The sequence below is a fragment of the Geospiza fortis genome, unplaced genomic scaffold, assembly GCF_000277835.1.
Source record: "Geospiza fortis unplaced genomic scaffold, GeoFor_1.0 scaffold396, whole genome shotgun sequence".
NCBI classification, from domain to species: Eukaryota; Metazoa; Chordata; class Aves; order Passeriformes; family Thraupidae; genus Geospiza; species Geospiza fortis.
Window position 1 is genome coordinate 3,168,300 of NW_005054345.1, and position 13,386 is coordinate 3,181,685.

At 41.6% G+C, this 13,386-nt stretch overlaps 1 protein-coding gene across 6 annotated transcripts in view; it reads right to left on the reverse strand.

Annotated features, from left to right (window-relative positions):
* The window catches only part of DAB1 (DAB adaptor protein 1), a 213,941-nt gene that overhangs the window by 51,800 nt on the left and 148,755 nt on the right, over positions 1–13,386 (reverse strand). For all 6 annotated transcript variants that reach the window (XM_031058567.1, XM_031058570.1, XM_031058568.1 and 3 more), the window contains 2 exons: positions 3,747–3,886; positions 1,419–1,517 (listed from right to left, as the gene is read on the reverse strand). In XM_031058567.1, the coding sequence (XP_030914427.1) occupies positions 1,419–1,517; positions 3,747–3,886 (239 nt within the window). The remainder of the gene's footprint in view (positions 1–1,418; positions 1,518–3,746; positions 3,887–13,386) is intronic.

A 13,386-nucleotide genomic window follows, 5' to 3' on the forward strand; every position in this document is an offset into this window, starting at 1 on the left:
ACAGGCTGGATGAGAAAGACAAAGAATTAATGGGACAAGGGTGTGAAACTCTGGGACAAGGAGAGACCCAAGCTGGGAAAAAAGCCCAAGGGATGGTGGCTGTGAAGACCTGGCAGAGGATTCCGTGCACCTCTGCTCCAAACCCTTGGCATGGGAAGCACGACTCTCCTGTTTCGACAAGAACGTGTAAAAACTGCTGTGGAAAGCTCCCCACATGCCTCTGTCACAGCCCTGCTGCAAGAAGGACAACTCAATAGTCCTGTCCATCACTCGGGCAGCTCAGGGGCAGACATCTGCAAGGTGGATTTAAGGGTTTCATTCTAAGCCTCAGTGGGTGAGTGACAGGTTTACTATAAGGATGATATAGTTATGTCAGATTTAGAGTGTGGGATGTCAGAGCTATGAAATGAAGGAGACTGTTCCCATGTCCCCACCTCACTTTCTGCAGACAGGAGAGTGTGCAGGATGCTGCAGGAGAGGCAGCTGGAATAAAGCACACCTTTGTTTCTAAAACAATCCTCTTTTCCCTCTTTATTCTAGGCAAAAAATTCTAGTGTTTGAGAAACATTCAGAGACAAGTGCAAAAGGAATAGACTTTCTCTTTCCTCTTTTTTATTTCCCCAATAAAAGGCTTTAATCTCAGGAAAACAACTGTGGTTGGGGTGCAATTTGCACTGACAGCCCTAATTCTGACATTTCCCATTTTCTGTAACCCCAGCAATGCCCTCTGAAGCACAGCTTTTGCATGGATACTTTACACAACACATCCCAAATGAGCTTTTCATTACTAACTACTCGTATTATGTATCAGTGAGCTCAATGACATTGATTTTCTAATAATATAAATTAACTGGCAAAGATAATTTCATCTATCATCAGTATGGTTTTATTTCTGGCACCGTGTTAAATAGTTAATCTTCCAAAAGATTAAATCAAGACCTTTTTAAAATTCAAGGCAGAGCTTAAACTGCTGTAAAAATCTTCTTAATTATGATTAAAACAGTTTGTGTGTTGTTGCTTTATATCCCAGTAGTGTAATGTTTTGCTTAGGTTTCTTCTTTTAGAGCAATTTAAAAAAATCAAACATGGTATGCTGTGGCAGAAACTGTGTAAGGCATGAAAGTCTCTGCAACTTCCTCCACCAGATACTGCTGGGGAAGTTGCTGCTTCACAGAGACAATCTCAAATTTTCCAGTATCACTTACCTCTCATTCCATGCAAAATGTAATTTTTATATCACTGACAATACAGAAGCTACACTCTACAAGTGATCTAAGGGATGATAACCCTTTATCAAATTTCTGAGATGCTTCACGTGTGTTTGCAGCAGTGAGATTCCACTGCCCAGCCAGGAAATGCTTCTAAAGGAACCAGGGAAAGATTCAGCTCTGTCCCACCACACAATCAACTTTACTTACCCCTGTCTTTTCATCAAAGATTTTGATTCCCCCAAAGGAAACTGTTAAGAAGACTTTTTGTTTATGTTCTCCTTTCGATCGAGCCGCAGCAACAATTCCCTGTGCAAACAAAGAGCAGCTTTAGTTGTTTCCTGACTCTCCCAGGCGCCACAGATTTACTTGTGGACAATTCACCACTTCTCTAAGAAAATTCACCACTTTTCTAAGAAAACTTAAAGGTTTTCCAGGAACAGCCCCCTCCTTACTTCTGGCTTTCTCCTTTTATTCAAGGTACCACATCTCTTTATGCTACCCAGAGAGCATTTCAAATGTGCTCCCACTTCCAACCTCTGCACTAGCTAATCCTCCATGAAATTTGTTTTTATGGAAGCTGAAGGTCATTTCTAGCACACTTTTCCTAGCTATAAGCTCTTCTATTTATTTATTTTTTAAATAGGAAAAAAAAAACCCAGCAAGCAGCAGAGGACAGAAAATGTCAATGAATTTAGCTTACTTCACACTCATCTAGTACAAGCAATTGAGGTTTTTCTAGAAGAAAACTATTCTAAAAATCAAATTACACCTGTGCTGTCACAAACTAGTATTGAGGGTAATTTTTTTTCAGGATCTCAGACCTTTACTTTGTAAGAAAACTTGCTGATACCATCTCATGCATTATTCTCACACAGCAGAATGACAACAGTAACTTCTGTTTCCAACTTTCCAGGAGCCTGCCCTGACCAGTAACACTGAACTGAGACCAAATATAATCAGCCGTATTCCTAAATGAAATGAAAATATTTAGACTTTGGTTCTCTGCAATTCCAATGTTGCAAGAACAATTAAGTTTTAAGATGTTCATTGCTGCCATTACAAGGATCTGATGTTGAAAGCCACCCCAAGACTTTATGGGTGGCCTCAAAATTCATGTTATGGGACACTGGGTTTCCAGAACCCATGAATTAATTGCTCTGCCCTCAAAAATCCTTTAACAGGTTTAGTCATTTCCCAGTACTGTTTAGATCAATCTTGTCACCTGCAAACAGGTATTAGGCACCTGGGAAATGTGGAAATATTAATCCATGGAGGAGAGAGACAAAAACGTTTGTGCAGCAGAACAGTGACAACTCTCCCCACAGTGCCAGGATGAGAAATTATGAGAAACACCAAGCACACATTTAAATCAGGCAGGAATATTGTGGCTGATGTCACAAACCAACAGAGCAACTTTTGGAGCGGATTAATTTTTGCCTGCCAGAAAAGTGATTTGTAAATTATCTCCCAGATCTTGCTTTTAGGTTGTTGAACCACAAGCTGAGTGTCACCCCATGCTGTTTCCCTAATGAGTAACTCATTCCTCCTGGATGGACTGGAACCCTGTGGGCTGGTAGTGCACCAGACACCATTTAGTGATTTCTCCTCCTGAAAAACCAGCAACGGAAAATCCATCAGCTCTCTAGGCTGGGGAGAAGGCTGGGAGGGAAATAAAAGGGAAATACAAGGGAAAAAGCAGCAGAGGGTTTGCTGCTAGACCTGGTTTGTAACCCTGCAATGCAGAGGGGAGATGGGAAGGGAGCAGCCAACAGCGCACTCAGGAAAACACAACCTCTCCTTCCTTCTTTCCTTCCCAGTGACTCAAGCTCTTCCACATGTCCCAGGGTGAGGGACAGAACAATTCCTAGAGGAACTCTCATGCTCTGAGAGAGACTGGGCCATAGAGGGATGTCTGTCAGCTCCAGAGAGCCACCCTCAACACCACTGGTATTTCAGACTCTGTCTGCACTCCAACCTCACACCCAAGTCTGCCTTTGCCACGGCTCCATTTCATCCCCAAAACTCCAGGGACTCCTCTTCACATTCTCATGCCCCATCCTCTCAGTGCACTGCCTGATTTTGCAACACATCAGCCCTTCCATTGCTGGTGCAAGACATTCTCCTCCCAGGAGGACACCAGCTCCCCCCAAATCTGGCTGCCTACACCCGTCACTCACAGGAGGTAACAGCCAGAGGCAGTGCTGTAGTTGATTAGAAATGTCATAGAAAATGCTCTGATATCCCATTTTCCTCCACAGTCATTTACTTCCCCTTTTGCATAATAAAATTATTCAATTTGCAGTGTGTTGTTTGTAATTTGTGGACAAATTGCAGTGGTGTCAATCACGGAGTAACTACAGAACTCAGAGATAATGTATTAAAATTAAACCAGGATAAGCAATACCAGGCAGGAGTTCATGCAAAATTGACTGATTTCAATACATAATTAACCAGACTAAGGCTCAGTGTCATGAAAGGAGAATGAGTGCAAGTTCAGGCTGAATTTGACTGTAACACTGAAAAGTTTCACTGCACCTTGAGCTTCATCATGGAGTCCTGGCATAACTTGTCCCCTCGGGCAGCAGAAACCTCATCGATCCCGATCAGCTTGGCCTTGTAGCGGACACCGTCACCTTTGAACCTCTTTATCAAAGTGGCTTCGCTGCGATCCTGACCTGCAAACACAACATGGACATGAGGATACCCACGGCAGGGCAAAGAGGAACAAGAGAAGGAGCACAACCAAGCGGCAAATCAGGTCTAACTCCAAACATTTCAGTGGAATTAGAAGGAAATGTTCACTTGATAAAGCCTTTTGGCCTCGCTACCCCAAAGGAATTCGCAGTGGAACTGCTGCCATGCAAAATCTCCAGAACACAAATTAGGTTTTTACAGAAGTAAGAGATAAACCTGAATCACAGCTCCCGGATCTGAAAGTCTCAAGCTGCATCAAGGGAAATATAGGTTGAATATTAAGAAAAAAGTTTTTCACAGAAAGGGTGCTAAAGTTCTGGAATGGCTCCTGGGGGGTTGGTGGAGTCCCCATCCCTGGGTGTGTTTAACAAAGCCTGGATGTGGCACTGGGTGCCAGGGTTCAGTTGAGGAGTCGGGGCATGGGTTGGACTCGATGATCTTGAAGGTCTCTTCCAACCTTGTGAATTCTGTGAAAACCTGTGATCTGTATGAGTAGTTCTAATCCCAATACACAGGAGAATTCTAAGTTTTGCAGACAAAACTCTAACAGAAACATGCTACTATTTCCTTACAAAATGACTCATCTAAGCAATATTTACCCTACTAACAACTGAAACGTGGAAAACCAAATACCAAATTGCATTGTTTGTCTGTAGAATACTGATGCTTTAGAACTCCTGGTTCTGTTCTTTTTGCCCATAAACATACACAGAAATAACTGACAAAGGCTGCTCTCACAGGCTCACCCTGAGAAGCTTAAAAAAGGCAAAAAATATGTTTCTTAATAAAAATTCTGGGGTTTTAGTTCTCTCTTTTTTCTGCTATTTTATTCTCACTACAGGAGTAGTAGTAGTAGTAGTAGTAGTAGTAGTAGTAGTAGTAGTAGTAGTAGTAGTATTTAAACTATTAAACTATGTTTATCTCCACCCACAAGTTCTCTCAGTTTTACCATTCCAATTCTCTTCCCTCCATCCTGCTGGGAGGGGAGTGAGTGGCTGCATGGTGCTTTGTTGTCAACTGAGGTTAAACCATGACACCAAGGTACCTAAATTACCTGAACCACATGACTATGACACCACAACAACCCACAAAAAAGACATCTTTGTCAGGAAAACTTTCCCCCCTTCCCTGAGTATCTGCAGAACAGTTTTTTCTGTGTCTCAGCTGCAAGAAAAATGTTAGTTAGAGGATCAGTCTTCCTAAAATTGATTAAACATATATTTTGCAGCTGCCTGTGGAATTTTTTGCTAGGATCTCAAAAAACCCAGGAGTGAACTGTAAATAACTGCAACCAAACAAACAACAGCCAAAGCACAAAGAAGCAGGCAGAACGGTGAGATATTACACAATTTTCAGTTTCTTGGACCCAACAGATTTCTCAAAAGAAACCTTCCCTAAACATGGACAAACATTGCTAAAATTTACAATATTTCCACCTAAGGGCTCTGGTCAGATTCTTCCAGCTGATGTAAAAGAATGAACCAGAAACCAGAGTCTGATATAAAGGAGTCACAGGTCAGGAACTAGTCTTAGTGTACACTTGAGAATGCTGGCCCAAACTTTCTCCAGAGCTCACTCCTATGTAAAAGGTCAGATTAAAGCACTAAAAAAATAGTATCATTAATATAATAAATTTTATTAGTATATGAAGATTAACATAATCTGATACTGTACAGCTGTTTACTGATAAGAAGTACAGCAGCTTGGGGGAAAAAATTCTATTTTGTTTTGCATTTCTATTAAAGGCACCTTCATTAGCAGTCAACACTTTGGCCAACTTTGCTAATTTACACACTTACCAAGTTCATCAACCAGGTAGATTCTAAACTATGGAATTAAGTCTTTACAATACCATTATGAGCATATATGAAAAGCAAAGAGCACTTCCAAATGAAGATATTCATTTGGTTCCCTTCCCCTCAGAGTCAAGCACTGGGACTAAAGACGGATTAAATGTATATTAAGAAAACAGAGCTATTTTAACATTTTGAGATCTTTAAGTATGTTTGAGCTCACAAATACTACTTCTTTCAATGAAAAACACCAGCTCAGAGGAATGTTTTAATGCCTCATTTGCAGCTTTTCAAAAATAAGGAGGCTCTGAAGCGCTGCTCTGATAGTTCAGCAGCCACCCAAGTGTTTCCCTTGATTTCTTCTCACCCCTCAAAATTACTGAGCAGGGCTGAAACTTCATGCTCTGACATTATCTTGTATTTAAAAGAAAAAAAAAGGCAAATGAGACACAAGTGATGAATCAGAAACTCTCAGCAGTGCTAATATCGTTCCCCAGGGAAACGTCAAGGCAGATGTTGGCACCATCAGCTAGAAACAATGAAAAACCATTTCCCACTTTCAGCTTCTGGAGCGGGGCAGGAGGGAAAACATCTGGAGACACAACAAAGTACAACAATAACAGTGGACTTTTCCATATGTCTTTTATACTTGCAAAGACATCCTGTTGATTTGCAATAAACACGATCCAATTCCAACAGCTTCCTTACCCGAAATTTCCAACTTCACGCCTTCGTTAGAGCCAAAGGCAGCTGTGAGCTGACAGCAGGAGCATGTCAAGTGTTCAAGAGTCTTTTCTGGGTCCAAGTCATGACTGTGACCCTGCATTCATCTGTTATTTTAACATTTATACTTGTTTCAACCTCTGCTGTGTTTTACTGCAGTATTAATCCCTGCCATTAAGAGCCCACTCAAACACAACTTACGGCCGTGTCTGCTTCGGCACGAGTCCCATGTCAATTATGACCCAGATTAGGCAGGATGAAAGTGCTTTTGGGATAAATGGCTGGGAAAAACCATCAGCCTGAAAATGATGTAGATATTTGAAACCACGGTGGAAGCTGCAAATTGCTGGAGACTACAAATTCATCCGTGAAACCCCAGAGCATATGTCCCGTGCAGAGCACGCAGAGTGCACACGCACACTGCCCTATATTGTGGGCCAGCCATCTGCAAGCCACCACTCCTCAGCACACACCCACCTCTCCTCTGATATGTATTCACCCACATTCCCAAATTTTGGTGCTGAAAACTCCCCCTACCTGCTTGGGAACTTACCACGTGACACTGTCAGTGCAGCTGATTTTACAGCACCCATGAGGTGTGTGAGATTTATTGGGAGGGTGATATTTCATTTGAACCCCGGACACTTTGGAAAGTAGTCCAGACTGTCATAAACATCTCATCATTAAACAAAAAAGGGTGGAGTTTTTAATGACAGCTCTTGAACAAGGTTCTTTCTGTATTTGAAACTGCATAAATAAGAGCTGCCTGAATTACAAGGGTGTAATTCTTCCTAGGCTTCAGAGGAGGGGGAGTGAGAATATTAAACCACAAAACCAGAGGCTGTGCCCACGCCAGGAACACACCCAGGGAAGTGAATCTTTCCTTCCCTGTAACAAGCAGAGTCAAGCTTTGCTTATTTGCAGCTTCTGCTTTTATCAGGGGAGCTCTGCCATCAAGCCTGGCTCTTCAGCCCTGCCACCACAATGGATGGGTCCCAGCCTCTGGAAGGAAAATTATTCTGGATACAGGAACCCACTTACTGCCAGAGCTGAGTTTTATTTCAATACTGTGAAGCCACATCTTGGGGTAAGGTAACATCTCTATGGTTCAAAGAGAGACAGTCACATGTGAAGGTTTTATGGAACACTGAGGCTTGAGATCAGAAATCACTATTAGGCCATGATCTGCAGCAAAATTAGAAGCCCATGTTTAATGACAGCTACTCCTGTCTCCACATTTCCTGAAATCTTGTTTTAGCAATTCTTGACTAGAGAACAGCACCCATGCCAAATCACTCTGGGTAAGCAGCTGATGTCCATTGTAGCTGTTCACTTGCCCCCTGAACAGGGAGGAATATCCTCAGAGTTCTTCTTCAGAAGATCAGCACCTTTACACCATTCTAAAATGATCCTAAATTAAATGTCTGTATCAAAACTATTTGAGGCCAATGGGTGCTTTCTAATGGTTTGCCCTAAAATGCTTTCATAGTCTGTTTTTCATAAGCAGAAGGATTTTCATTAAGAAATAGTCCAGGCATTTGTTCCCAACTCAACACAAGCAATTTACAATCCAAAATGGAACAAGATTATCAAAATTAAAATCAATGTGATTCTCCTGCCGCAAACAGAGAAAAAATGCAGAAGCTAAAAACCCACTAAGAAGTCATACAAATTCAGTTTAAAAAGGTGATCACTTTTAATTAGAAAATGTGCTGATCTTGATCCAGGGAAAGTTTTGTTTGCAGTGTATAGATTTATAATCCTCAGAGGCCCTTAAAATGTAAATGTAAGAGTAATTATTTCATTTTTATCTACTTTTGTGGATGTCACCACACACCCTGCAGCCATACATGTTCCAGCTGGACCCCCTGCTTCTTTGTGAGAAGGAAAACACGACCTTTGCTGCAGAACTGTGACACTGCACTTGGACCTTCACACTCTTTTAATAGAACAATAAATGCCCAGAGCTGGGTGATGCAATGTGCTCCCAAGCTGCCATATGAACTGGAGAGAGGCTGAGCAGCATGATCAGCATTAAGGTACTTTATCCATCTCACTAAAGCTACTGTAGAAGTCATAAACAAAGCTTGGAATGGACTCAATCATTTTTATTCAAGGCACTATACCTTAATTAAACTGAGCTTCCTTCAAGCAAGCTGGAGACAGCCCCAAACCCGAACCCCAAGTGCTCAACCCAACTGCCTCAAGCCCAGTCAGTCCCAAGGGCTGGCTGGCAGGCAGTCCAAGAGGGAGAGGAGTTATTGTGGAAGATCCAGGATAGAGTAGCCTGAGCTGAATTCCAGAGGTGCTCCCGGGGCTGTACCCAGCAGCAGGCACTGGGGCTCCTGGGGAAGCTGCATCATCCCCTGCCTTTGCCACCAAGAGGGAGAGATGTGTTTGTGTCAGATTCTGTGGCTCTGACACTGCTCTGAAGGCTGCAGCTCACCCCAGGTTTGCTTTCCAGGCACCGTGAATTTGAGTGAGTGTTCCCTCATTTATCCTCACTCATGTAGGATTGCTGCCCGGGCACTGTGTATTTTAGCCAGTGTTCCCTCATTTATCCTCACTCATGGTACAAGCCAAGGATTGCACTTGATTTCAGCTCTCAGCCCCACAGAACACCAAGCTAACACTGTATTAATATGCTGAAGTTTAGAGCAAATGTTGTTCATCCTCCCAGGGGATCTGTAAGGGAGTGTATTTCACAAATAGAAAAATAAAATAAAGCAAAGCCTTGCTGCAGTGAGAGCACTGTTGCTCTTTCTGTCCTGCCCACAACACACTCAGCATTCCTTGCAGCACCCGCTAATCTAAACCAATAACCCTGGAAATGGCTATATCCTTTATTTAAATGTGTGAAGCCCTCAGGGCATAATCTGAATTTCTTGATTTTACGACTGTAAAATATATAATGATATTATCACCAAAGTCAATAACATGCTCCTGGCAATCAATTCGCTGAAGAACGACACAGCGTTGTCTTTTCTTTTCTACTTCTTTTCTAACTAATAAACTGTCAAAGTTGTAGCCATTCAAATTATGCACACATTCAAATGATAAACCTGAAATAACACCTCCTCCTGTATCACAGGGCTGAAAAACAATCCCATACACACTTATAAACAGCTTACATCTTCCTGGGGCAATTAGCATTTTTATGGGTTTTTATGGCATCAACGCAGCGGAAAATACAAAACACTGTGGTGCAGAATGACCTCTAAGATGCCACACTGACTGAAGACTCCTAAATTAATTGCTAAGTGAAAGGTATTTCCCATTAGCTGTGCATATATATGCACCTAAACACATATATATACCTGCATAATCTTATCTATTTGCACATATACACACACATGATGTACAGGTTCAGTTGGTGTCAATTATCCCAAGAAAATTCACAGCAATTTCAATCAACTATAGATTTCCCTAGGAAAAAAAGCCCCTATGTGCATAAGCAGGTGTAAAAGAGAAAATACTCACATGCAATTAAATGTGCCTTTCAGTGCAGCAGGAACTAAAAGGAATCATGAAGATAACTCTGATTACTCTCCTTGACAGCACATTTTCTTCAGTGCCTTCACAGAACCTCAAGACCAACACAGAGGGCTCAAAATGATCCATCACACAAAGGGATGGATCGTGATACCACAAACCCAGCAATTCTTTCTTCATAACCATAAAAAAGTTGAGTGCAGAATGTTGATTTGGGGTTATAAAGCTGAGAACACCCCACAAGTTATCAGATTCTCCTGGCATCTGTTAATCTAATTCTTGCAGTTTTCTCCTAGAACTGGGAAACCTAGAGTTGCTGGCTCATTCCACACTGTCTTTAGGAGCACAACTGCCCAACTCTCCTGTGGGCATACACAGATCTGCCACAGAAAAATAAAATCCTTTTCCTCTTTTAACATAACATTTTGGAAAAGAAACTACATTGCACCTAGCAGTCTGCGTGCTCAGAATTTAACCTTCTGGTGTCAGCACTAGCATTCTCTTCCTCTACCAATACTTCTCAAATGAGCTTCTTGCAATTAGCCATTTTAAACTCTTTTTTTTTTCTTTAAAAAGGACAGATACTTGAGAGTTTCATTTCAAGATCAATACTTCATCTCAAGTGGACCAGAGCACAGTCGCAGCACGATTTGCTCATGACATCAAGCACTGCTGTCTTTTAAATGAATACATACTTTGGATTTCACACTTTATCTCAGTGATAAAGGCTAACCCCTAGCAGCTGAAAAAACCTACTGATGGAGTGAAATACAACTTGTTTATGGGGACACCACCCTAAAAAGCATGTCAAAATTTTTTGAGGAATAAGTACCTCTTTCTATGTAAGTGCCTGTACAAAAGCTTGGTCACAGTATATGGGCACAAGCTGAGTGCCAACTTCTCCTTTCATCAATTGATAGGAAATCTCCTGAAAAAATCTGCAAGGTGTTGTTCTGAGGTGCTTTTAATGCCCTGTTTTGACAGCAACACAATTTGTCCTGAACAAAAAGATTGAGAATACTTCTACAGAAAATGATAAACCACGTAAAGAGGGGACAGAGAAACCACTCAGAAGGCTCAATGAACTTCTATTATGGTTTAATTTAAAAACATTACCTCCAATTTTAAGCACAGATGATGGCTCTCCAGGAAAACTCAATCATCATTCAGGCTATCATCTCAGCAGTACTCCCCGATTGTTCAGCGCTGCTGTTCACAAAACCTCAAACTGAGAGATTTTATGGCTTCTGGCATTACTAGCCTGAGAATTACTGTACTTGAAGGCATCTACACAGCCCCACTCTTAGAAACAAGCCTCCTCTGCAAGGAAATAAGATGTTCCCATATTTGCTGTCCTTGATCAGCTTTACAAGCAGAGATGTTGTTCATCAGGTGACAGTGACTGCACCTGTCAATTTTTTATCGTAACACTCAATCCAAGATGAACATGATGCACATTTTACCATCTCCAAAGCAAAATAGTTCCATGGACTGGATTAAGTTATCTATTTATACTACAATGAAGTCCATGTGAGTATGTCAAGGGAAGGGTTCTGCTATTTACAGAGGAGGCCTCAGTATAAAATAATGTTTGATTAAAACTTGGGACAAATCTCAGTGATGGAGAGTCTGGGCCAAGCACCCGGGAGAAGGCAGTGATTGAGCACCCAGACTCCACGGGCAGATGACAAAGCACTCATTTTCCTTTTAGCCAGAAGGCTCACTGATCAATTTTATTTTCTTAGATGGTTTTTGAGATGACAGAATATGGGCACATCTTCAGACACAGAAATGACCAAAAGCTGAATGTAATTAAACTTCCTTTCAGCCTCTGTACCATGCAAGTCTTCATAAATCTTTTAAAGTCATTTTGTAAGGGAGCCTTTTGCAGGCTGTGTGTAGAAGCAGCTGAAATTCCAAATTCTACATTGATTTAAAGTGAAATGAGACCCTGCAATAAAAGTTCATTTTGGGGTACTAACCTTGTTCAGCAAGCCCCAGGGAATGACCAGAAGTGAAACCAGGGAAACTTGGCAGTCCATTTTCTGCTGTTAAGAGAATTAAAATTATGTTTTCTGGACAACCAGAGGGGAAGGGCAAAGACAGGTATTTGTGGACTCTCCTCTTAGAAGACAGAAGATAGTTTAGCAATCTTTGTTCACCTAATGTTTTAAAGCTTGGGTAAATGTTTAAATCAAACAGACATCAAAATGTCAGGTACATAAAGCCCTTGGGAAAACAGGGTCATCAGCTGTTTCATTCCTTACCTGCTTGCCCGGGAGTCAGTAGTTGTTTCTGAGCTAAAACCAGCTAAGAAGAGGTAAATGATGTTACAGAGATCCTTAACTTGCATTAATATGCGCACTGCATTTGGATGGGGCATTGTAAAAGCCCAAGCACTCTGTAAACCAAAGGACCTGTTCCAGCTGTACTCACACGAACGAGCAAAACAGTCCCAATGGGGCACTCAGCTGATACCATCTGCTGCCAAAAATCTCTGTACACGACTCCAAAGCAGCAAGGAGAGCCCAGTCCACAGGGGCTGCTAAATAACCCAGAATGTGTCATTTCCCAACCTAATCTGAACTTGCTGGGGCAGAAGAAAGTCAGATAGAATTGCTTTTCCTTCCAAGCTCCACCTCAGCACTGAGAAGCACCTTAAAGCAAATGAAAAATCAGCCAACATAAGAAATACTGATCATTTACAGATAAGCATCTAGTTAATTATTTTGGTGTGTGAACTTGCAACAAGATCCACAGAGTTGCTGGATCTCCCTGATTCCTCTTTAATCCTACAAGAACTGTAAGAGCTCAGAACACATAAAAAAAATAATCGAGCTGTTTTTATGTGTCTCCCTATATCTGGCTTTAAGTATGCAGTTTTCAAGAACAATTTTTAAAAATGAGACTTTTACTAATCCAGGACACAGACATGCACATGCTTACATGTGGCATCCCAAAGTCATGTGAGACACACAAATTCACAATTTACACTTCAAAGCCTACAAAATACTGACAATTTATGAGCCTACCAAAGACTTTAGGTTTTGTAATGTATAAAGAAATAGAAAGAGTGGAGAATCAGTTCATTTCATACAAATAGCAGTTTCCTGTGCTGCCCTATGATAAATGTTAATTCCCCAGGACTATAAAAAGAGCAAGTTAAGAAAAGGTTATGCTCTGCTGATTAACATTCCCAAATTTCTCACACGTTCAATAAGAGAAAAAAATCTTTCCATTCAAGATAACTAATTACAGCCACTGAAGTCCCCAAAGACAAGAGCAATAGCCTGTAACAGCTAAAACAGGAGGACAAAGCCATTCATTGATTCACACTTCACCCTCTCCTGTCACCACTGTGGTCCCCCCTGCACCAGGCCTGAGTGCAGGCACAGAAATGGAGATTTGCACCACACTGGATGGTGCCAGAGCCCCCTCTCCCCTCCCAGCCATCCCCTGTGTCAATGCAGAAG